At 40.1% G+C, this 26,607-nt stretch overlaps 2 protein-coding genes across 4 annotated transcripts in view; one reads left to right on the forward strand and one right to left on the reverse strand.

The window, feature by feature from the left end:
• Positions 1 to 10,695, forward strand: part of LOC134528470 (lysosomal aspartic protease-like) — a 29,343-nt gene extending 18,648 nt beyond the window's left edge. Inside the window, exons 3-9 of the mRNA XM_063362119.1 lie at positions 523 to 646; positions 1,365 to 1,483; positions 4,880 to 5,079; positions 6,547 to 6,669; positions 8,603 to 8,750; positions 9,693 to 9,785; positions 10,287 to 10,695. Coding sequence (XP_063218189.1) covers positions 523 to 646; positions 1,365 to 1,483; positions 4,880 to 5,079; positions 6,547 to 6,669; positions 8,603 to 8,750; positions 9,693 to 9,785; positions 10,287 to 10,448 — 969 coding nt within the window. The 3' untranslated portion in view covers positions 10,449 to 10,695. The remainder of the gene's footprint in view (positions 1 to 522; positions 647 to 1,364; positions 1,484 to 4,879; positions 5,080 to 6,546; positions 6,670 to 8,602; positions 8,751 to 9,692; positions 9,786 to 10,286) is intronic.
• Positions 10,696 to 10,812: 117 nt separating this feature from the next.
• LOC134528469 (PHD and RING finger domain-containing protein 1-like) overlaps positions 10,813 to 26,607 on the reverse strand; it is a 174,598-nt gene continuing 158,803 nt past the window's right edge. For 2 of the 3 annotated variants that reach the window (XM_063362117.1, XM_063362115.1), the window contains exons 16-18: positions 24,496 to 24,599; positions 13,323 to 13,525; positions 10,813 to 11,646 (exon numbers count right to left, since the gene is read on the reverse strand). In XM_063362117.1, coding sequence (XP_063218187.1) covers positions 24,566 to 24,599 — 34 coding nt within the window. In that variant the 3' untranslated portion in view covers positions 10,813 to 11,646; positions 13,323 to 13,525; positions 24,496 to 24,565. The remainder of the gene's footprint in view (positions 11,647 to 13,322; positions 13,526 to 24,495; positions 24,600 to 26,607) is intronic. The other variant, XM_063362116.1, reaches the window with a different exon arrangement.

Consider the following 26,607-nt stretch of genomic DNA (forward strand, 5'->3'; position numbering starts at 1 on the left):
TATAACAGAAATTACCAATTCTCATGAACACACATATTCATAGTTTTCGAATGACATTTGTGCTGTAACTTACTTTGAATGTGATCAAGTAAGTTTGTTCTTAAGCCCGCACATTGAAACTATATAAACTATGTTTGAATCTTCTAGTCTTGAGTATTAATTTTAAAGCAATGTAATGAATGTCTGGGCTAATTGCTACTGGTTCACCACTTTTCAAATCAATATTCAGTACACTTCAATCCCTCCAAAATAAAGTATGGTTTCGACACTTGGGGCACACTAACCTTCATTCTAATTGGACCTTGTACGAAACCATCCAGAGAACACGACGATTACCAAAACTTGAGTGGAAACGGCCAGCGCTCTACAGAACCATCCGTGCCAGCTCCGAAGGAGACACCCACCGTGGCACGGGACTGTATAAGACAGTCCCTGCAGCTCGGTCACTGACCAGCATCCTGTACCGAAGCCTTCAAGCTCTCGACAGGCCGGGCATGAGGTTGGTCACACTGTGCATTGCAGGCGCAGTACTACGGCCCCATCAGCATCGGCAGTCCCGCGCAGAAGTTCCGGGTGGTGTTCGACACGGGCTCTTCCAACCTGTGGGTGCCGTCCAAGAAGTGCCATTACACCAACATCGCCTGCTGTGAGTTCACGCTGCCGTGCCTCGCGCTCTGCCGTCCGTCTGCCCTGGGCGTGATCTCGGTCCCGGAGAGCCGTCACCGTCTCCAGCGGTCTCGCGTCGCGGTCCTTGCTGTTCCGCTGGAGGGCTGGAGATGACTGCTTTTGAAATGGCAGAGAGCAGCAATATGAATCTTGAAAAGCACTGTTTTAACTTGTCGCGACCATCAAACTTTGTTTGTCAACGTATCTACTAGAACCATACCGTAGAAAACAAGGTTTTTTTCTAATTTGTAGAACACAAAGCACATCTTGTATCTTTGTATCTTCGTATCTTTGGTTCTTTAGTGAAAAAGCGGGATGGCTTTGTTTGCAAAATAAGTTTCTACATTTTTTGAAAAGTTTTTTTGACTGTGTGTTGTTATAATTTTACATTACCTTGCAAGGTAGAGAATAGATGGTTAAACAATGATGGGTTTGACAGGAAAACCAGTGAAGTACAGTGAAATTGGCTGGAGTAAGAGTATTGTAACTGGCATGATAGCCGGCGAGTTGGCGTACCTGGGGATAAGCGAATGAACACTGTGCTCAATGCACAAGGGCGTAAGATCAGAACTCTGCAAACTTAGCTAAGACCAGGCAAACAATGCAAGATCTCGGTTAGAGTGAGACTGGTAAGCCTAGAGTAGGTGTTGGCGTGAGTGCGGTGTAGCGACGGTGACAGCTTCGTGTGCGTGTTTCAGTGCTTCACAACAAGTACGACAGCTCCAAGTCGTCGTTGTACCACGAGAACGGCACGGAGTTTGAGATACGCTATGGCTCGGGGAGCCTGTCTGGCTTCCTGTCCCAGGACGTCGTCAATGTGAGTGCGAGGGCGCGGCTCGTGAAACTGATTACTTGTGTTTTTGTGAACAGGTTCAAGTATTGACAAAAACTGGTAAGCAGGTCGATTTGTGGGAAGGGTTTCATCATTTTTGCCCACTGCAACCACAATACACTTACTTGTTTTAGTTTACAGTGAACGCTAACTATACTTCAAGCCAATAGTAGAATCATGCTCAGCGAATCGTCACACACACACTTGAAATGAGTGAACTGAGTTTATGATGACATTGGCAGGGCGTGTGATTTTCATGCTTGCTGCTGATGTCCAGTTTCTTCTGCTACCAATCCTAGTTTGTGTCAGTCTGGTGACAGTATGTGGCGCACTCACTCAGTCACTTCAGGGACCGTGCTGTGCTCAACGGCCGGTACAAAAGTGGCCCGTGTTGCTGTGCTGTTGGACTGCTTACCAACAGGTTTACACACATCTGATGTTAGTGCATATCATACCCTATAAATACTCATGAACATGATTTTTTTTTAAAATTGACAGGAGGCTTGTACAATAAAATCCTGTTATAAAGATTTTCAAGGGGCCATAAGGAAAAAAAAAACATTACAAGCAGGTAAACGTTATCAGCAAGAAACATTAAATTAGCACTTGTGATTGTTTGAACTTTTTACCAATGGACTCATCAGGCTATGTAAATAAATTTTAATTTTAAAACCACTGATGGGTACACTCAATGCTTGAATTTGCTTAAGCTAGCCAAACAATTTTTCAACTTTGCTGTGCTTCCAGCTTCTATTGTATTTTTTTTTTTTTTAAATACACACTGCCACATTTCTGTAAACTCTGTCACTATTACCAATTCATTTGCCACTTAAAATGTGTAATTATGGGATTCCTGCCTATGAATGAAATTAATTAAACTCTTTATCAGCAGTAGAAAACACGTTTGGTTTTCCCATCATGGAATAGTTGGCAACTAAAATATTGTTTGACTACATACGTACATCTGAAAACACACTAGTATGGCAAGGGACAGAACTGTTTGTTATTTTTTTTTTACAAGGCAACAGAAACGTAACTACGAACATTATGTACCTTCGATATATTGAAAACACAGCGCTAACCAGCACTAACGTGTAGTGCTCTGGCACACTTACATTTGGTTTTGGCATACAATTCTACTTGATCAATTTACATCTATGGTATAGCAGTGATTGTTAACAAAACATGGGTACAGTGTAAAGTAAACTTTTTAAAATATTAAAATCTACAGATGGGATAAGTTTCGGGATAGTTAGGTTTTTAAAACATTTTAATTTTATTTTTGCATTTATTGAATGTTAGAAATCAATTGTTCTATCACCATCCGTGAAACGTTGTACGCAGGAAATAAATACATTGTCCTCATGGGGAAAATGTCGGGATTTAAAAATTACGACTTTATAAGCAGGAAAACATTACACCCAAGCAGGAACACTATGACAGGGTTCTGCTGTATGTGTATAACTGTACACTCTCTGTGGAGTCAAAATAATGATTTAAAATTTGTTCTGGTATGAAATTGCTGGTTGGTGGAGCACTCGCGGCAAGAAGGCAGACCGCGTGTCGCCGGAGAGACTGGAGCGGTGTGCAGCAGGGTGTCAACAAGGAAAAAAATATTTCGTACCAACTTAGGCGATAAAAAAGTACTAGGTTTGAAGAAAAAAAAGTACTAAATCATAATTTGTTACGGTTTTAACAATTCAGGAAGTTATTACAACATTGCAACGCTCAAACTTAAATATCACACCACACACATGCACATACATTCCATATTTTTTTAAAAAATAATCACGCTTATTAATGAAACATATTGAGTCACTGTAATCTTAATATATACAGTCAAACCTCTATCTATCGAACTCGCATGTATCGATTGTCCGTGTTTATCGTATACTCTCTACGGTCCCGGCAAAATTGCCATACAACTAAGGTTAAAAAAGTCCGCTTGTACCGATGTTCGAATTATCGTTTTGTCTGCATTGATCGTACAAAATATGTGGTCCCGTCACTATAAATTATAATAGATGATCGTTTAACCATAAAGATTTTGCAGAAATAACCATTTCTTAGTAAGAAACCGTCATAAAAACAGTAACGATAGTATACGGTAGTAAAAATCACCTTAAATCTGCAGTGCAGCCACGTAATGGAGCACGTAAATATGAAGAAAAGACAAATGAACAACAACTTACGAAGAAATATGGATGATGTACCATAACTACAGTACAAACCCAATTGTTATCCTAAGATAATTACCATAAAAAGAACTAAAGATTCTTTGTCGATACCATAATTACCACAGAAGCACGATAGCTACCACATTTGTACTACAGTTACCGTAACAACCGAGATGTATATTTACCGTGACGGTAATGTATTTATTTATGAGATATTAAAATTAAAGAACTTATTGAAAAATAGGATGTTAAATTTTTATATGTACGTTTGGCACATGTGGCACATGTTCCGAAGAAATAATGTGATCTGAAAGAATGCAGTACTACTACGAAAAGTGAAAAGGGTAATCGTGGATTTTTAGGTTATGGCAGTCTCTCTCGTTTTTCAGTAATATCGGCCGAAAATTAACAAGCGTATCGGAAGTCGGCAGAAATGCCGATTCAACTAAATATTGGCAAAATTGGCTTCTTCAGTACAGCTCTACATTTGATGACATGAGTAAACATATTTCAGACTTCAGGATATTGAAAAAGACTTTAATTTCCATGTAGATTTATTGTGCGTATGTTTTTTTTTTGCAAGTGTAAATTGAATTAAGTAAAATACTTCCATTTTTATTTACTTTTCAACTGATTTAACTTTAATGACAAGTAACTGATATATTTCTGACACTAATTTTGAGGTTGAAATATTTTTTTAAAATTCTTAGAGTGAAGTCCACATCTATTGAATGTCCGCATCTACTGAATTTCTTTGTTGGTCCCCTGAAAAACGATAGATAGAGGTTTGACTGTATATAAATCCAGTGTCTTGATGTAGTTTCCAGTTAACTCTTCACCAAGTCAACCGATTTCGATGAAAATTGGCATTTATGTGTAATTTTTTCCAACTTGAGAGATATGATAGTTTTTATTTCGATTAATGGTCTTAATAATTTATAATTAATAATAAATAACGATCGCCATGCTTAAAAAAAAAAATCATAGGTCATAAACATACAAACAGTAATTGTGTGACATTTCTCTATGTCCAACACACTGTCATATAGCGCTGTCCAGTTTGCTTTAACCCGCAGACAATAAAGCTCCGTGTGTTTAGCCCGGGCAACGCCGGGTACTGCAGCTAGTATCATTATATTAAAGAAGAAAACAAAGTACTAGATGTAGTACGGAAGTGCTGACTGTGGAGGTGTGCGGCGTGCAGGTGGGGGGCCTGGCGGTGCGGGACCAGGTGTTCGCGGAGGCGCTGAGCGAGCCAGGTCTGGTGTTCGTGGCGGCCAAGTTCGACGGCATCCTGGGCATGGCCTACAGCTCCATCGCCGTGGACGGGGTCACCCCGGTCTTCTACAACATGTACAAGCAGGGGCTGGTGGCCCAGCCCGTCTTCTCCTTCTACCTGAACCGGTGAGGCAGTTGTCTGTCGAGCACAGCAAGCGAAAAGGTTACTCTACAAAGTCACTCACACATCGAGAAATTGTTTCGAAACTGGTTGTGACCGAAATTGTGCTCTCCCACCAAAGAAACGACCTGAAACCAAATATGTTAGTCATTGGAAAAATACAGTTGTCCAAGGATCAAATTAAGGTTAGCGGGATCAAAGTTTCCTACATTAATTTTAATTGCAAAATAAAAAAATATAAACTTGTTAAAATTACACCAGCATAAAGAGGCTAGGAGATGGTGCTCGCTCGTGCAGCACAGTTCTCAGCTGACGTGTTGCGACTTCACACTCGGTCTTTACCAAGCCTCCAGTAGCACTGAGCAGAACCACCGTGTTTACTAGCGTACGGGGCGCACGTTTCATGTTGATTTTTAGTTTTAAAAAAAATGTAGTGCAATTCCTATGCGAGTTTTTTCCTTTGGATTAAAAAAATAATAATATTGCACTGTGTGGTTGAAAATGTGTGCAAGTAACTAACCTATGTCGGTTTTTAATAAATATAACTCTATAATAAGTATAATTTGTTTAATCAAAATACCGGCAGTAGTGTGAAGCTCCGTCTGTCGTGTCTGCGGCCGCCCAGTCGGCGCTCGCAAGTGACGTGTCTGCTACACTGTGCCGGTGGGGCGAGGAGGAGAAAAACTAAATTAAACCAGCCAGAGAGCGCAAGTGTGTGTGTGCATGAGGCCATGTGGTAGTGTTGACGGTTCTCCCTCCATACGCAACCCGTCTTTTATCTCGACGATGTTTATGATGCAACAGTGCTCAACATTATTGTTTTGTGCGTGCGACTTCTCATGCTTTCAACTGAAAATTCTGTGACAAAACTGTAGCCATTGTTGGTGTTTATAAGTGCACTTTTTTATATTCCTCCAGCCCCACACAAGTTTGCCGGTAATGTAAGTGCTAGGTTTTATAGAAGGAACTGACAAATAGTAGCTTGCTGCTTCTTCTCTCCCGTAAATGGATGGTTAAAAAAATAAAATAAATAGACGAAAGGAAAACAAAAAAATATATTAGTCTTCTCCAGGAAATATTGGAAATATCCTTTTTTTTAAAAATACACAATTCACATTAAATGTTAAGTTTATTTTGAAACTACAAGAAAAATGCATAGGTAATTAATAAATATGAGTTGTGTTTTAATATCACCTTGTATTAACATCACGTTTAATAAAGGTCATTTAAATAAGATTGTATGAATGCATCGTTGTCATGACCATAATCATCATTCATCAGTTTTTTTAAAGTTGTGCTAAGCAGGTCTGTTAAATTAAATAATAATTTTAAATTTTCATGTTTTAATGCAGCTGCAGGCACTGTCATTAAAATGGGTGAAGAAATGAGGAGACCTTGTCTTTGCGACGCCAGAAGGCAGAAGGACGGCAAGTTGCGCCGGGCCGGGCGTGAGGCGTGCGAGCGTGTTGCAGGGACCCCGCCGCCCCGCTGGGGGGGGAGATCATCCTGGGAGGCTCCGACCCGCAGCACTACTCCGGGGACTTCGCGTACGTGCCTGTCGACAGGAAGATGTACTGGCAGTTCCGCATGGACCGGTGAGGCTCTGCACGCCCGCTGTCGGCTCGCATAAAACTTGTAATTTTATCACACAGACGTATTGTGGCCAGAATTTTTCAGAGAAAGAGCTAATAAAAGCTTTATATCAATTTCAACAACGTCAAAGGCGATTCGGAGGCCGGTAACACAATCTCCTTCAGCAATGGAGCTGCAGTCGGCTCGGCGGTGCAGGCGGTCGGCGACACGTGTGTTGGGATCAAACCCGCGAGACACAAACTGAAGGTCGAGACGGGACACTTTTGAAAAATAAGAAGAGGCAAAAATGGCCGTGGAGGTTGGCAGCGTTCAAGGTCATATCAGTATGTCTTCTTGCCTCTTTTTTTTTTTTTTTTCCATTGAGGGTTTTTGACAATGAGGAGAATATTCTATCATGGGTGCCGTGTCCTGCAAATATCGGTCACGTTAATTCACATATCTGGTTGCCTTGATTTTTTATATATTGTCCACGTCGTGCTTGTGTGTGTGGGGTTAAATTAGATACTTGTTGATTATAACTATTAAAAATTTGTATATATATCCTATGTGTCGTCAAGCATATTTTTTTCTTTCCATGCATTGTCGAGTGCGTAGAAAGGCTGGCAGTGTGCGCCAATATGGTTACAGATATATATATGTAAAGCTTTTAGCTTTTTGTGTGGAGACGGTCGGCACATGCACGTACTTCTTATTACTAATATGTTAGAAAGGATTAATTTATTTTTACTTAAACATTTATTTCTTTTAGTAAATTACTTACTGCGTTTGTCCTGCCCTCATAGGTGATATAGTCAAGTCCCAATGGTTTTTTTTCATTTCTCCAATGTATTTTCTGAACTACTGATTTCATGTTATTAATTTAATTTAATTTTTTTTTTCTCTTTGCAACTTATAGTTTTTTCTTGTAATGTTATTTACGAAGTGGGCTAACCTTGTTTGCATGGGTTGGTTACTGGTACATATAATACTTTATTTTGAAATTACACACATTTACAATATAAACACATGCTTCTCTCCGAACCTTGTTTGCATGGGTTGGTTACTGGTACATATAATACTTTATTTTGAAATTACACACATTTACAATATAAACACATGCTTCTCTCCGAGAGTGAGCGGAGTGGAGCAGAGAACATAAAAATACTTTATTCACTGTTGGTGTACATGTAACAAATTGTAAATAAATAAATGAAAATGCATGGTGCAACACTTTCGTGTTTGTGCTGTACAGGGATTCTATTGCTTGCCGCTGAAGTAGGAATAAAACAAATTCCAGACAGTATTATCTTTTTGTAGTTTATTTGCTATGTTTTCAAATGTATGACGTACAGCAGGCCATTCCACAATGGCATCTTTTCCAGTGTTCTGAAAAGTAAATAGCGGAATAAATGTTTAAATTTTTCAGGAAGTGCAATCATTCAAATTTAACTGTATGTTAAGACAACAGCGATAATGTAAATATGAGATTACACTGCAAAGTGTTTGCCAAATAATGGCACGTGATTTATGTAAATTATGTATCGGTTAAATATAAAGAGATTGTCAAGCCTCGTCCTGTTGGTTACAAGAACCTCGAACTTTTGAGACGAGATGAGTCGAGCTCTAGCTATACGCTTGATTCCGCTCAGTTTTAGAGTATCGTCCCTTCAAGATGGTGTCTTTCTGTTACGTTTCCCTTAGAAATAAGAATTCAGTTTAATCAGAATATTCTTTTTTTGAAATACAAGAAGAAAATTTATTTCCGAAATCCCCATTCCAAAGTATTCATTCAGAAATGTAATGTTTTAAGTGCATATAAAAAAATTTCTCATACAGTATAAAGTATTTATTTTAAACTTTTGTGTACTGTAGATATATCTGGCAAGAGAGCACAGTGCTAATAGCAGATGACGTGCCGAGCTCCCAGTTCGGTAAGGTATGGTGTTGTGTGCGCAGACTGGTGGTGGGCAACATGACCATGTGCTCGGCCGGCTGTGCGGCCATCGCAGACACCGGCACCTCGCTCATCGCCGGCCCCGTCGACGAGGTGACCAAGCTCAACCAAGCCATCGGCGCCACGCCCATCGTGGGCGGGGAGTACGTGGTGAGTGGCTTTGCACCACTTCTTGCTTTAGCTTGCTGTTCCGGCGATGCCGATTGCAGTTTTATCTGAGCAACGAGGGTAATGCAGGGAAACCTCGCTGCTGCGAGAGCTGACCATTTCTGGATAACTCGTGATGACGAAACATAGATAATTGAAGTTTAAGATAGGTTCTCGAACCTTTCAAAAAAGGTTTTCATTTATACCATATTTGAGATTGGTGCGCTGCAGTTAAAAAAATAAATGCAGAGGACAAAAGTTCGAGCAAATTAAATTACTAATACAAAAAAAAAGGTCTCTTGAGATTTTTTTTGGTTTTTGTTATAATTGAGTATGGTATGGTCCGACACTGGATACGCAGCAAAGATAACGGCTGTCGGAGTCGCCATGCGAGGTCAATGGGGGGAGGTAAGAGGAGAGGAAAAAAAGGAAAATTGAAGGAGGGAGGGAAGAAAGGAAGGGTGATTGCCATCCTCGCTGAGTAAGCTGATGCTGTTCCTGAAAGGAAATGCCGGAGTGTGTAGTGGCTATCGTCCCGTGTTGGATCTATGACTACTCCCGAGGCCTCGATGCCGTCTGCTGGTGCTTTCAGCAACTAAATTCTAAGTACGGAGCCCCACCTATTTGCCCGGTCCTGATCCTCCCACCCGATACCCTTGTGAAGGGACCACACATTCAGGTTTTATTGCAGATCACGGACGTCGACCTGCTGGCATTTTTAGCTCACTCTCGAGTTCACTACAGTTTTATCCTGTATATTTGGCACCCTCATTAAAAGTACGATAAAATTGATTTTCAATAATCGGGCATTGGCGGTGGTGGTGTATGTGCCAGATTGAAGACTTTTCACTGTAGTTGGATATATTTTCAGTTGTGAATGGTTGGTTTGTTTATTTGTTGTGTTGGGACGTAATCAGTGTCTAAACGCTGTGGCCGTTGTTGCAGGTTGACTGCGCGCTGATCCCTCAGCTGCCGAGCATCGACGTAGTGTTGGGCGGCCGGCCCTTCGCCCTGGAGGGCAAGGACTACGTGCTCAGGGTAACATGTTCAGTCTCGACAGTGTCCCTATTCATTACAATTACAAAAGTTCCATTAATCGCTTCTTTATAGCATTTTGCAGGAGCACATGGAATGTCTGTGCATGATTAGTGACTCATTCCCACAAGTTAGGCCTGCTGTGACGGGGGCTTTTCGAAGAAATGCCATGTTTTCCAGTACATAAGACGGGAACATTGTGCGTTTAAAGCGGCTATACTCTTCAGTTACATGTCCATGCATGGGCGTAGATGCTGGGGGCTGGGATTGTTGCCTCACTGCTTGCGCTTGCAAAGTAGTAACTTTGAAATGGGATTATTAAATGTAATCCTGTAAGCCCCCTAGGAACTTAATAAAATTCTCGCCCTTGGCCCTACATGATGCTAGTTACTAGCGGTTTGATTTTAAAATGAGGTAGTTAAAAACTGATCTCCAATTTTGATTAAAAAAACTGCTGGTTTGAAACTTGGAGGCTCCTCGTGTGACGCACCGGGCTGGTTGCAGGTGTCGCAGCTCGGCAAGACCATCTGCCTGTCGGGCTTCATGGGCATCGACATCCCGCCCCCGCACGGCCCCCTCTGGATCCTGGGAGACGTCTTCATCGGGCGCTTCTACACCGAGTTCGACATGGGCCAGAACCGCGTGGGCTTCGCGGTGGCCGCCTGAGGACGACTCGCGTGGTTTCACCCCTACGACATGTTTTAGCAATTAGTCCACTTACGGACAGCAAAAAAGGCACTGTTCACTTTTACTTAAATATGTTTATATCATGTGAGTTGGTGAAAATAAGAATAACTTTTATGATGTATCATAACTGAGGCCAGTGAAACAAGTTAAGAAGTGTGAGCTTGTCCTGTGTTCCTGTTGCATCCATGGAGCTGTGTTCTTAATGGAAATAAAGAAGTCCCGTGTTTGATGTCACTTCACTAGGCCCTTGTGCAAGTCCTTGTTCACCTCTATTGGAATAGCTACATTACGTAGTTTGTGTATAGTAATACTTGAGCTTGTTAGATGACTCACAGCAGTGGTGTTAACACATGGCTGGCTTTACAAAACAAGAAGAAGAAACTAGTTTTGAAACACATTGTCTGTTAGAATGTACACGTACATTTACTTTTATGCCAAAGCACTAATGCCTGATTTTAAAAAGAAATATATTATTTTGATCCTAATCCTTGGCACAATTTGTGTTACCGTTGTATTGTGGGTCTCAAGGTTGTACCAATACCTGGAACCCATGTGTATTCTGTCACTCATTATAGTAAACTTGAAGAATAAATTATAATTTGTGAATTTTGGGTGGCCAGAAAATTTTTTATTATTTTAGTGACCATCAATTTCACTACTAGAGATGGACGAAATGAGCCCAATTCTGAGCGTCAATCGCAATAGCACAACAGGTGCCACACAACACAAATATAGTTATTTCACATTTTACACATCTATGACATAAGTGTGACAAAATGTGAGGGTGCCACATACTTTTAGAAATATTTATGTACTACTACCATCTCATTGTGGGTGTGACATAGAAGTGCCAGAATTTTGTTTCCCAATGATGGTTAAACTGGTGCATTTATCCTTCCTGGCAGTCTCAATAAATATACATAGTGAATGAAAACAATTTTTTTTTTACAAAACTTTATGTAAACATGAGAATATGCACAGGCAAAAGTCAATAGTATCAATAAATCCCTATATACATACAAATATACAAATAGTACATTATAATAATTGTTTATACACTGGTGTTTGTTAGCCTGCAGTGATTGGGAAGGGGAGTTGAGAACAGTCTAGCTGGACCGCGGTGGTTGTCAGCGCAACACAGGCCAACGGAGCTGGACCCAGCCTCTGCCGAGACGGCCTGGAACAGCACAGGTGCAGTCGCTAACTCGGGTAGCATTTCACTTGAATGGCATGCAGGTTACGAAAAATACTGTGAAGATAATAACGGGCCAGTAAGGTGTCATCATGTGATGCTACTTATAACTAAAATTTACTGTAGCTGGAAAACCCTCTGGTGTTTAAATATAAGCACTTCCAAAACCTATCACCCCCAAGAATAACAACCCTCAAAGCAACAATGGTTTTTTTTTGGGAACTGCGAACAAATTTGGTTGAAGCAGTTTAAACATTTTAGACAAACAGGCATTTAATTTGGGCACTATTCATTGTGATTATTTTTGCTAGCACTTCACTCCCTGTACGTCAACTACTAAAGGTCATCGGCCAGTAGTGGAACGGATGAAAGCACACAACACGACCACGCCACTTGGAAGCAGCTGCCCGGGAGTAACTACCAGTGATCTCGGTGCTGTCGTCATTCCCTGTTCCTATACTGTCTAACCACTTCCTTTTTACTTGAAGTTAGTTTGGTCAGTACTATTTAAAGTTTTTTAAAAAATATTAACGTGTGAGAATAAAAATGCTTGGCTACTGGAGTGCTGAGAATGAGACAAAGTACACTGTTTTCTCGTTCAGGAATGTGGCACAGCGGCTGCAGTAGTCATGGACGCGTGTATTTTATTAACTCTCCCAGACAAAAAAAAAAGAATGACACACAGTATTTGTGTTTATTTTATTTATATTTCACTAGCTGAATTTACGAACTCAAAATGAACCAGAGTGTACTTCAAATCTTGACATATCCCACACAGGCAGCTGCTGATATTTTAGTTTCTTGCCCCTCCACCCCTCACATCCAGAAGCAAGCCTGGCTCAGAGCTGCTGCGCGATCTTGGACCACCGAGTCTCGCCTGTAGTGCGGGAGGGACCTGACGCTACTGCTCTCGCTCCCTCGGTTACCCTCACCGCGGCCAGATGTGCTCTACTGAGGGCACTGCCCCACCTCCTCGCCTCGGAACTTCCTCACCCACCCGCTGGGATTGCCTGTTTGCCGCTGATTTGAGCATTTGTTCACCGACGCACTATTTCGGAAGGGTTAATTACTTCTTGCCATTAAATTATGGACTAACATAACAAGATAGGCTCATTTACACAAAACATTTTAGAAATATAGTATTTGGCAATACCAAATCATTTTCAAAATGTGTGCTAATTTCTAACCTATAATACTGTTTTGGTTCACGTATAAGCAAGCCAAAATTTCTGTCTCAAAAAAGTTAAACCTACGAATAACATAATTTTAATGATTAAAACAGTCTATGAAATGCTCTGTAATTAAAATTCATTTAGCTAACACTTTACAAAACTGCTTAAAATTCAATTTAAACATAAAAATATTTTGATCTCTAAAATTGATTCGTATCATCTTTCATCACAAATTCCTTGCCTCCATGACCAACGCTTTGATTTACTGTACAGACTGCTAAGAACAGGAAATTGTAATCACACATTTGTTGGGTACATGCAACATTGTCAGTAATGCAGAATGGATAACACAAGGAACAAACCTCATGGTCCTGTCATGATAAACATGGCAACCTAGAAGTGAAAAAGTCGGTATGTAGTTTGACACATGGTTGAAACAGATTCTACAAGTATTAACACACACACAGGAATGTTATTAATACTAGGAACCTTTAATGGCAAAGAACCTTTCTTCCGTGGGCAATGTTCACGGCAAGGCTTCTTTGGAGGTGGCAGCTACTGTCTGCCGTGTTCGCGATACCGTCACCCGTTCACTCGCAACGCACCAGCGAGCTGTTCATTTCCGCAAGACCATCTCTTGCTCGTTGCCATCCTGACGCCACTCAGCAGCCAGTCCACACAGACAACCAACACTTCACAAAAGAAACAGAAAAAAAATGATGATAAAAAACCCCAAAAGACAAAACAACAATAATATCTTGTTATATTTGGAGATTATTGTTTCTGCACGAGAGGGCGTCAATTTGGAAACAAAATACAGTTGAAGAATGATCACAGAGAAGAAGGGTAAGCAAATGAATGAACAACTCCTTTCTTAACTGATACTTCGAGGTGCATGAGAACTTCACACAGCTCAACAGTTGGCAACCCATGCACTTTGAACTATTTAATTTTTCGGTCAGTGAAAAGGTCATTTGGACTACCAAATTTTGGGCATCTTGCTACGTATAATTTTTAATAATTTTGTAACGTCCTGGATACAACCAAACTGTGAGTGATTTTAATGAATGGCTTATGGCACAAATATGGTTAAGCCACTAACCGACATCGCTACCTCAAGGGATGTAACATCCGTGACCATTTGTGCAGTTTTTGCACCAATAATAAGTGCCCTGAGTAAGAAAGCTTCAACATACATATGTTATAACTCCAATGACATGACAAATATCTCTTCCCTTTGGATGTATTGTAACTCATGGGAGTATTGCAAAAACCTTTTCCTAGATATTTTTTTTATACGACCAACTGCAACTACAAGGAGTGGAAAAAACAAAGGGTTGGAAGACAAAAAATTTTTAACTCCCTTAGTAGGCACAAAATCGAATCTGTTCAAATTATTTTTAATCATTTTTTCTTTTTTTAACATAAAACTCTTGTCTAAAACAATTTTAGTAAGATGAACCATTGCTGCCAGGTGGAAAAAAAAAAAAAGCACAGATTCCGTACCATGTATACTGTTAAATGCGTTCTTATTTACTGTAAAACCTTACAATGTGGCTTGCGTTCGCGTCACAGTTTGGTTTTTCTATTTAAAGTTGAAGAAAGGTTTTTGTTTAATGAATTATTAATATAAATTGTTTGGCTGCTCTTGTATATTCCACCTTTTTTTTCCTTTTTTTTTAATAAACGTACTTTCCATGAACGGGTTTTGTTTTTATGAATAACTTTACCTAAAAATTTTTTTCCCCCACATAATCGTCGCACCCCTACTTTTCAAACTTGATTTCAGAATAAAATGTGTGACGATTATGCGAGAAAACACGGTAATCTGTTCAAGTTGTTTGTAAATCTTATAATTTTTTTGTAAAACTTTTGTTCAAAACTATTTTTGATAAGACATACCATTCCTGCAAGGGCTTAAATAAAATAAATCTCATTTCCGTGCCATGTACGTTATTAAATCCGTTCATGTTTATTGTGAAACCTTAAAATAGTATTTACAACCTTTGTCCTAAATAATTTTTTATACAGTCAATCAATACTGGAAGGGGTACAAACTAACGGGTTGAAAGACAAAAAAATTTGTAACTCCCTTAATATACACACTATTAAATCATTGAAACTGTTAGTAATCATTATAAATATTATCTAGAACTTTTGTCTGAAACAATTTTTGATACAGCCGACCATTGCTGCTGAGGGTGAAATAAACCGGGGTTTACGGTGAAAGTAATCTCTGTTTATGCTACTACAGGCCCCACGACAATGGGTGCCACTGAAACACTAATCTTGCTTTATGCTGCTACTCCTAGCTTGTGTTGCCACTGTAATAAACCTCCTTGCTATTGTATTGATGTGTTCTTACGGGGTTCTTGGCGCCTACCCTCGTTGCAGCAAATACCAGGACTGCTGCTGCTGGATAGTCTGCCCAGACTGATAGTCCAGCTAGCACGTCACTGCCCTGGGTTACTGTATGGAGAGTAATTATAAAAAGGAAATTTAGTGGTGTTACGTGAATAGTGGAAATTTGCATATAAATGAAATAATAATAATTGAAAAACATACGATTTTAATGGTTCTGAAATATTGGTGTGAAGTTACGTTTAAAATGAGATTAATTGAGAAACAACCAAGGTGTCAAATCTAGGTGTCGGAAATTAAATGCAAATGACGTCACTAGAACACGTTGAATATCCTGCCGGGTCTAGCTGTACGTTGTCGGAGGCTTGAGGCTCTCTTCACAGGACCTCCAGGTGGTCTGCTGCTACACTGGAACTCTGGATGCTGTAATGCTGTAATTAGCGAACTACAGAGGTGCTGAGGTCGCCGGGTATCAGCTGAAGACTCGACATCCCTCTCGTCCTGGAAAGTCTGGTCTAATTCTGGATTGGTCTCACCAATCTTCGTGGTCGAATCTCAGCTGGCGCTGCCCTGAGATGTCTGGAACCACTACGAGACGAAAACGGGACCGACGCGGAAGTTGGCACTCGAAGTCGCCGATACTCCCTATCTAGGATTTATTTAATCCAGATACAATTCTCTCAACTCGTAGAGAGGAGAATGCTAAGCAGGACACGATCGCGGATGACGCGAAATCTTCTATTTCTCGGGCGGCAACCAAGGCTTTGGTTCGCCCCAGCCCGAGAAACGTCTTCTCTCCGCAAGATGGCGATGGCGTCTCCCTTCTTCTTCCTAATATCTATTTACTGGCCGTACCTAGCAACCAAGGAGCTATCGATATCAGCAAACAGAATAGTGATGGGTCGTTCGTTAACGATTCGTTCAAAAAGAACGAATCTTTGAGAGAACGAAATCTTGCGATTCGTTCGCGATGTAAAGAACCGGCTCTTTGAGAGCCGGTACCTTGAAAGATTCGGTAGAACGAAAATGCGGAGAGAACGAGAGAACCAACCGGCTCTTTGAGAGCCGGTACCTTGAAAGATTCGGAAGAACGAAAACGCGGAGAGAACGAGAGAACGAGATGAGAGAACCGGCCACGCGCCCGGTCTGATTCGTTCGTGAAATGATTCATGACGTCAGGAGTCTGAAGAATTAGTAATCACAGCGTGAGCATGTTCATAAGAGCAAACGATAACTGATCAAATAAAATAGGGTAACATGAAAAGTATCTATACCTGAAAATGTCAACTGTTAAGTAGTGGTTTAAAATTGCGTTTTCACATTCACATACACAAATTTGGGGGAAAAAAAACATGAATTAAAAATAACAGGGAAAGTAACTACAAATGTTCACACTTACCATTTAGGTGTTAATTAATGTACCTACTTCATTTTTCTCTCTTCATACTGAATCGCAGTAGTAGTATTCAATTTTTGTCTTTTTTTCTCTAAATGTGTTGGTCTACATGTAAACACTTTACTCTCTCTAGAGTGTAAATAGCCTGTATATTAATATTTGTAACTTAAAAAGTAATACAATATAAATAATCTTGTTTCATATACGCAACTGTGATTCACTGGCTACGAAAAGCAATGTTCAAGTACTAGCTATAATAGTGCGATTACAAATTAAAGTTAAGAAAGATCACTTTCGTACCTAACATTCTTAGATTTAATGCTCCCGTATTATATAGAATCACTGCATGAAGCATTTGCAGCGATCAACAGTCAATAATTTTATAACAGTCAGTATACAACTAGACGTTTGAAATTTCATTTACCCATGCAGAGTAGATAAAGATAACCACCCACGCGATCCAGCCTCCTCTCGTTATCGGGTCACGCGATAACGAGGGGAGGCTGGAAGCAAACACGTAGCCAATACTCTAAAGGATGAACGAGTTACGACACCTGATAAAAGAGCCAGATCCTATTCACAGAAAAGAACGAAATGACCGAGATGAACGAATCTTTCACGGAACTGATCCGAAAGTACCGGTTCGGTCAAAAGAACCGTTCTGCCCATCACTAAAACAGAATAAGCAGCATAGTGAAATAAAAACGTGGATGTTGGAGTGTAAAAGAATCGAACTAAGACCAAATGAATAAAGTTTCCAAGGAATAATTCTTAGAAGACCCTGAAGTGGAAAGTGTGTCGTCTATGTTAATAAGATGTGTAATATTTGTTATGCCTTGGTTGTCCTCTTTACAATCAAAACAATTAAATACATAATATTCGCTCATGGAATATACAATTAATATTACAATCATAATAAAAATAATAATATATAACTGTAAACAGTTGTACTGGTTACAACGGACAAAAAAAATCCTAACTCCCTTATTAGATAACCTGTAAAATCTATAATAATAAATTGTTAATATTTTAAAAATTATCTAAACCTCTGGTCTGAACAATTTTTGATAAGACAAATCATTACTACAAGGGGTTGAAAAAACATTGTTACGTTGTATGTTTTTGCCCGGCTAACCACACATAGAAACGTAACAATACAAAACAAACAATGTTCCTGAGGTTCTGCTTTATTTGGAAATAAAAGAGTTTATTAAATTATCTTTGTTTATTTCTTTAAAAAAATGTTTTTTCTCATCGTTACATGGCTTCAATACACAATTTTACAAATGAATTTAATTAGAAAAACTTCGTTACTTGTACAGTTTTTGTCTTTTCTTATACGAATTTTAACGATATCTTTGAATTTTGATAGGATGAGGTCCAAATACATACCACAGCACCATACATATTGCCGTTGATGGTCGAGGAGTCTTGTCACTCGCCAAAGAAGAAAAAAAAAAAAACTTAGTAATGTCCCTTGGTTAATTACCTAACTCAAGGTACCGTTGATCGCGGACCGAAATCACACGAGTCGGGCCGATGCCGACGCCTAGGGCCTAAATTTCTAATACATAGTCCGAAAAAAAAATGAAATTAGGTTAAAAAACTACGGCGTGGCCCCAGCCCCTAGGCGTTAAATTGTCCCTTAGTAATTTTTCATTTGTTTCGTGACTTGCCGACGACGCGACCGAGTTCGGCGACGATCGAGCAACAAGTGACTTGGTCGACGAGATTACCTTCCCTTGTAAAGGTGAAAACAAGGGAGGCAACCCCGTGGGCCAACTAACCAATCAGCGTACAGCATTCATCAACATGCCCAAATAAGGAATTTCGGCCGAGCGCATCACACCACGCCAGGACTCGCCCTGATTGGCTGGCTAGTGGTAGCCTCCAGAGACCCTTCCAGACGGTCGCTACAGCTGTGCGTACAACGTGACGCGTAAATCCCAAACACGCATTTACAAAGTGAAAAATAGCTTTCTGGCGCCAGAGTGTCGCGCCTGTCCGCTCTTCCTTCTGTACCTTCCAGACTGTTCTCAAAATATTACACTAGCAATATCCAATAGAATATAAAATTACCCAAAAAATTCAAATACAATGTTAAAAATTTAGTAAACAAAGTTGAAATTCATATAAAAACTTTTGTTTAAAAATGATGTCCTGTAAAATTATAATCTATACTGCTTTAATTACTGACATTAATTATCAAATATCAACATTAATTATTATGAACTAGAGTTAACCCTCAAATTTATAATTAAGTATCTCAAGGAAATAAGTATTTTAAGGCTTTCCATGAAATTTAACCAAAGTAATTAATAACAATTCTTAACATATCTGAACTGTTTTCTATATCAACAAAAAAAAAATATCCTTCACATCAAACTTATTCTTAATATTCTTATGACCCTTTTTGCAATGCTACAACATTTTTTTGGAATAAATATTAAAACTACCGTACCATGTACACTATATCTAATCCATTCTTATTTATTTTAAACTTTTTAAACATTGTGTAAAATGTTTGTCTTAAGCAACTTTTTATGTAACTAACCATTACTGCAATAGTGGAAATAAGAGTTGAAAGACAAAAAAAAAAAATTATTTAGTAGGTATACTATCCAATCCATTATAATTTATTGTAAAAATTCTAAACATTATCTACAACCCTTGGCTGAAACAATTTTTTTTATGAAACTAACTATTACCGTAAAAGCAGGGGTTGAAATATTTTAAAAAAACCAGAACTTCCTTACTATGAAATTCTATTAAATATATTTTAAACCATAGTAATATTATTTAAACCTTGGTCTAAAGTAAATTATTTTACGACTACGAATTAGTGCACGGGATGAAGAATAGTGTTTGAAGGTCAAAAAATTTCTGAACTACCTTAGGTATAATATGAAAATTATAAGCTATTAAATGCAGGATGCAATGAGTTAAAAACATTCAAAATATTTTTGCTGCGTGGAAATGTTTTATCAGTCATTTTGGAATATTGGACAACATATCGGATGTCATGTACATTAAGTTCTTAAATTGTTCCAGAAGTTCATAGAAGTTTCCATAGTATTTACAGAATAAATAGATACTTTGAAATTTACCTACGCCTGTAGACTGTGTCAAAAGGGATTTTTTTTAATGCAAGGCTATCAATGAAAGAGTTAAGAAATTCTGTTTAAAAATAACCCTCTATGACATCATACATTATGGCTCAATGAGAACACGCGGTTCATGTTCCCACTCAAATTCAACATTTGGAACCAAGACCGATGAAACAGATTGAAAATCAAGTCCCGTTCATGCAACTCTTTTCCAGTGGAATCTCAACCTAACCAAGGATTCAGCGAGTCAGACAGTCACTATAATCATTAGGTTTCGTTCTCATTCGTTGTTAGGTAACTATGACCATAGGCGTGCGCAGGACTTCAGTAGTGGTGGTGCCAGATTACACAACAGCCCTATCATTCACAGACCCCGAGCCTAAAGCGGGGTCCGGGGGTCCTACCCCGGAAAAATTTGGATTTGAAAGCGCAAAATGGTGCTATTTAAGGTGTTTCCGAACAAAAACATTAAATACACAGATGTAAAAATTTTAACATTTTTTATGACAAATTATGGCTTTGAATGTTATAATCGCCAGGAAAACTACTAAACTATTTACAGTTTTAAGCTTTGTTGAGCCATAAAGTAAATTGCACAAATTGTTTGCACGGAATTCATGCTGGTGGCTTTGAAAAACCGTACTTACATGTTTCCTGAAGACACCAAATAAATACTAGAAAAAACATTCTCAAATGTTAAGTTTTAAAATCAACAAATCGAGGGAGTTTTTGTAACATACCTCGTTTTTTTTCCTAACCTAACTAATTACTAAGTGTATTTGGGAGGGGTCTGGGTAGGGAAGACTAAGTGCGTCTCAGGCCGAAGCCTATACGCTCTAAGCATGCAGGTTATGAACCATGCAGGAAAGGAAGCATGCATCATGTGCTAGGAGGGGATTGGCCAGCCATGGCAACGTTTTAGCCATGACTAACTCCCCTCACTGACTATTCTAAGTTAAAACAAGATAAGTTGGGCCCAGGTAAAACCTGCATAGACACAGGGAAAACCCTGGGCACTGAAATGAGGGATGCAAAATTTCATGCATTAATTACAAGCAGGTTGGTTACAGGAAACAGAAGGATGGTTCTGGAAGAAGAGTTGGACAGAGTAGAAAGGCTACTATGCAAATGGGCGGGATCTTGGACATTTTGTCCGCTTTTTGTTTGGTGGCACTGGTTGTTTCGGGGGCGACTTTAGTCGTTTCTCACCTGGCTGCCAGCCAGCCTAGACTAAGTTAAGAAGGGGAAAAATTCGTGTGCGCTGTTGAATTTAAGCAAATGTAAAGAAAGTAACATACCTAAAATATGTAACATTTCAAAATAATAAAAATACACAAATAAGAGTGGGCAAAAGTTTTAACTTTTGGAATACAACAATAATGTTTTGTCGGCGACTGCATATACGTCATCGAGTAAGCATATCCTTTTAACTAACTAAACTCTCTCTTTTTTTAAATAAACCCTGGCGGACGGCGGCTATTATTCCGTGCGCCTGCCGAGTGGAGTGAACAGTGGACACCGAGCGCGCATTCTATGTAATTCGAGGAGAACTAGGAGAAGTATTTACATTTCAGAAGTTTCGTAGCCGCGGCCCGCGTGTACAACACAAGTAATTGCACCTGGCTTGTTTCCGTGTGTATAGTTGGTTCGATTGATAATTTACATACTTATAGTGTTATGAGCACATATCTGTAACTCGACACGATTGTAAAACATATTTTTTTTGGAAATAATACTGTTTTTTGTAAGTATGTATTATTTCTACTTGTAAAAAACTAAATAACGTTAACCCTAATGGTGGTGCCAAGGCACCTGTGGCACCTACCGTGCGCACGCCTATGACTATGACGCCAACCGCCGGTGCTCCCTCTGGTCCGCAAAGGTCGTTATGCCACAGCAACACTTGCTCCTAAGTGCATCGAACACGCCCGAGCGTGATGTCCGCCGAGTGTGTGAAAGTGCGCCGCGACGAACACCAAAGCGACGTCAGCGCCCGGCCGGGTGTGGCAATGCGCCTAATTAATTGTATAATTATTTTGTCAAACTAAAACAACTAAATTAATAACAATTTAAAAGAGGATTCATGTAAGAGAAATTATGTCTAATTGTTTTATAAGCATATATTGTGTAACTTGTCTTTAAGTCCAAAACTGGCCGGGTCGGTTTTCCCGCGTTCCACGTGGTTAGGTGCGAGGCCGCAGGGCGGTCTCGCGCTCAGTTACCGTCGGGAGCTCGAAGGGGTCGGGCGCTCCGCGAACGTCGGGCCATCAACTTTCGCGCTTCATCTCCATATCAGCAATAGTGTAAGTCTTTTAAAATCCTTTAACTTGCTCGGCGCCGACCCCACCTCAGTCGCACGATATTTTGTGCGACTCGTAACTTATTAAATTTTATCCCGACAGGGAATTTTCTCATGTTCTACGTAATATCATGTCCAGTTTAAGGACAGCGTATAGTGTTACGCAGTTTTCGGCTTCATAGCCAGTTAATCGTTATTACCGTAGGCTTTTTGTAACGAGTGTTGAATGCTACTGACTAACTGTCGCCTTTTAACTATCATCATTCTAAACGTGTAATTTGTAACGTGTGTTTTAACTAAATAACTTTCATTTCCAAGAGACTTTTGCGTGTACGTCTCCCGCTGGCGTATCCACGTAATTTTAGAGACATTAATATTTCGTCATTGGCTAGACTGCAAACAATCCTGAACATAGGAACTTTTCTACGTATTTACATGCCCGCTTAAGTTGTGGCAACACCAGTTTCGTAACTATCTGCCAAACCTTTCATAGGGACGAGAATCCACCGTTTCAGCTTGTCGATATTACTTTGCAATCTATCTTGGTCGCGCGCGCCGTTACGTTCAGAGATACGCGTGTCACAGCGGTCCGACAACGGACGCGGCCAGTATCGGGACGAATAAGTGTATCAATACTGAATAAAGTGCAGTGTCCTGTAACTCGTTTACCATTCATTTACAAGGCGTCCTGGATGGCCTGAACAGCCCAGGTAATTTCCGAACCGAGACGAGCTCCTGCCTGCAGCCACGAGGCCGAACCTCCGTTAAAACCCCCGAGATTCTTTCCAACGCTAATATTTAATTAAAAAACCAAAAAAGGCAGCGGGAGTGGCGTCAACTAAATTAATTTATCCGTGTGCAGGGGCGCAACAACTAAATTTCCAAAGGGGGGGCAGTATACCTTTTTATAAAAAATCATAGATCCCTCCTATTGAAGCGGGGGGTCCAGGGGTCTTCCCTCGGGAAAATTTGTATTTCAAGGTGGAAAATGGTGCTATTTAAGCAGTTTTATTATCTAAAAATTGATTACACAGCACTTACATGCCCCCCATTTGCTTCAAGGTTTCAGAGGGGGGGCAAAATACCCTTGCCCCCCCCCCCCCCCTGTTGTTGCGCCCTTGTCTGTGTGAGATATTTATCTTTGGAAGATTGGTTATTCAAAATTTAAAAATAAATAAATAAATAATTACACTACAGCAAAGAATGACTGAAGAAATTACTTGTCTTAAACCAAACAGAACTTAAAAAACAGTTATTAGTCTAGCAAGTATATTGTCTTGATATCATTATATCTATGTATTTTTAACATCTATATCTGTGTACTTAAGTAGTGGCAATTGTTATAACATCCTGAAAAATATTCAGTCCCCAAAATGAACGTTGATTGGTAAAGCGTGCAATTATTTTTCTTTCTTAACCTAACTAAAAAACTAAGTGTGTTTGGGAGAGATCTGGGTTAGGGATAGACTCTAAGTGCGTCTCAGGTAGAAGCCTATACACTCTAATCATGCAAGGTTTAAGCCATGCGGGAGAGGAAGCATGCATCTTGTGCTAGGAGGGGGATTGGCCAGCCATGGCAACGATTGGCGCCATGACTAACTCCCCTCACTGACTAGGGAAGCCTAAGAAGTACTACATCAAGTTCTGTCCCTGCCCGAACACGCCCGAATATTCACCTTCGGCCAACCTCGAGTTTATTTATACATATTTATATTTCTCAGTGCTGACTGGCGGCGGAGTGAGTGGTCAGTGCAACCACTCACCACCAGGGGCGCTTGCGTCCCTGGTCACTAAATCCAGTTCTGGACAACAAGAAAGGCGGACCACGAGTCCAAGTGCCCAACCCCCGCATGGTAGACTCTTTTCTACTCTGTCCAACACTTCATCCAGACCATCCTCTGTCTCCTGTAAATTCCTACACGTAATGCATGCCAATTTGCATCCCGCATGAATGTGCCCAGGATTGTCCCTGTGTCTATGCAGGTTTTACCTGGGCCCAACCTATCTCTAGTTATAGTCTAGATTTAAGAGTGAGGGGAGTTAGTCATGGCGCCAATCGCTGCCATGGCTGGCCAATCCCCTCCTAGCACATGATGCATGCGACCCTCTCCTTGCATGGCTAATCCCAGCATGACTAGGCGTATAGGCTTCGGCCTGAGACGCACCTAGGTCCCTCCCTAACCCGGACCCCTCCAAAATACACTTAGTTTTAGTTAGGTTAGGAAAAAAAAAATTATATTTCTCTGTTTATTTTAATGTAGCTATACTAACCTAACTAACCATTCATTGTGTTTTAGTGTTTTAATGTAGTTAACCTAACCGACCACTTTTAAGTAATATTTGAATTGATTTTTCCAGCGCAAAAATAAAACAAATCCCGAGGTTGGCCGAAGGTTAATATTCGGGCGTGTTCGGGCAGGGACAGAACTTGATGTACATCTTAGGCTTCCCCGCTGACTATTCTACACTAAAAACTACGAGTGCGGAGAGGGGACTTACCCGAGGCGTGCGCAGTCCGTGCACCCAATCAGCGCGGACTGCCCCTCCCGGGAAGCCGGGGTGTGACGGTTCACGGCCTGTTGAGCGAGCGCAGCCAGCCCAGCCTGCAACACACAGCGGCCCGTGTTCAGCGCGTCTGCACGCTCACATCACGCCAACTCAAACTTCCAAGTAGTACAGCTGTGTTATGTAGAGGCTTTAATTGTCCATAAACAGCATCACACACTTCACCCGGCGGGACACCTTCTTTTCACAGACGAGAGAGCCAAACGCCCGATCGTGCATCTTCGGTTTTTTTTTTGTTCATTGTAAATGTGTTGATAAAAGGATACTAATGGTCAATTAGGTTAGGTTAGCTACATTATAAATACTTTAAAACATTGTGGACGGTTGATTTGGTTAGGATAGCTACAGCAAAGATACGGAAAAAGAAAAACGATAGGTAACGAACTTCGGGGAACTTCGGGTTTTGGCTCTCTCGTCTGTGAAAAGAAGGCTTCCCTCACCCGGCGCTGTGCAGTACACTTCTGTGACAAAGTGAACAATCAGTTGGCTAATGGCGTACCACACACTGAGGTCCTGAGATGTTGCCACTCTTGAGTACACCGATGTGAAAAATCTCTGTGACATGTAATTAACAGTAGCTTATAGAAGCATAGTTTCCATGTAGTTAAGTGAACCAAACCACATAGGACCACAGTCAAGTACATTATTCTTGAATTGCATTATGCCAGCATGCAATCAACATTATTACATTTACCCTATTCATGCATGTTAAGCTAATTTCAATGATCATTAAGCTCGTGTTATATCATTCCTGTTTATTAAATATTCTTGAGATACACATCACACCACTGTCAAACTCAACAATGAGTTGTTGCATCATGCAATATTATTCGTAAACATGAAAAAAAAAAAAACACTCATGTAAACCAATTCAGTTTCATGAAAGCTGCAGTATGAATGACTTGTCAGGGGCAGGTTGTCTTAAGAGCATTCCATTTATTTCAAACATTTTGTCTACATCTTGTGGAAAGTAGGTACTCAGTTTTTATAACGACTACTCATATGTCTGGCAATAGGGCCTACTAGTACTTATCCTTCCGAGGGTGGCAACAATAACACAGCCAATGAGCAGTTGCAGACACTGGCAAGTTAATGGATACCTTTATAATAGCGGAAGAAAATAGTTCTAAATTAAATTCTTTAATATTACAGTTAAAATCTTTCAGTTTCCTGCAATGTCAAGGAGTTTTGTCGCCACTAATTAGGTGACACCTGACAGCTATACATTCTGTGCACGGCTGATATCTCCGTTTCTTGCCTACTTCAAATATCAGTTGTTATAAATATAAAACCGTAATTCTTTCACAAACAGTTTTTGTTGTGATATTGTGGCCAGATTTAATATACGAGGGTGATTTTCAAAGTAAAGAACGTGTTGATGTGAGGAGCCGCGCAGTTCTGGCAACACCCCCACCGCCGCGACATGGACTCATCCATTCCTCCGCCAGTCTCACGCTACCAGCGGGGAAGCCTACGATGTACATTCTGTATTGCACATACCCGAAAAAGCCGGAATATATACCTTCGGCCAACGTCAGCATTAAAATGATTTGACAGTATTTTTAATGTAGCTATACTAACCTAACATAACCAACCATCCACAATTTTGTAAAGTAATAAACAAAAAAAACTGACGAAGTTGGCCGAAGGTAGATATTCGGGCTTGTTCGGGTCTGTGCAATAAAGAATGTACATCATAGGCTCTTCCTAACAGCGAGCCGCAACGGTTGTCTACTGTTTGTAATGTGGCTTTGAAATGTGTGAACAAATTAAAGTAACGATACCGCCAAGTGTGAGGTTCGTAGTGTAAATTGCTTTTTGAATGGGGGAAAAAAAAGTTTCAAAATTTACAGACAGATAACCGAGGTTTATGGTAATGGTGATTAAGGATTGAGGAAAAAATTCAATAGGATAGACGTTTCACTACCTATAGATGGACTCAGGAGGTGGCAATGACTGGCTCTACAACTTGGCAGTAACTGAGAGTGCAGAAGGCATAGACAATCTGGTGATACGCTATGAAAAATGTTTAAATTTGTATGGCGA

Source organism: Bacillus rossius, chromosome 1 (assembly GCF_032445375.1).
Source record: "Bacillus rossius redtenbacheri isolate Brsri chromosome 1, Brsri_v3, whole genome shotgun sequence".
In the NCBI taxonomy this organism is placed as follows: domain Eukaryota; kingdom Metazoa; phylum Arthropoda; class Insecta; order Phasmatodea; family Bacillidae; genus Bacillus; species Bacillus rossius.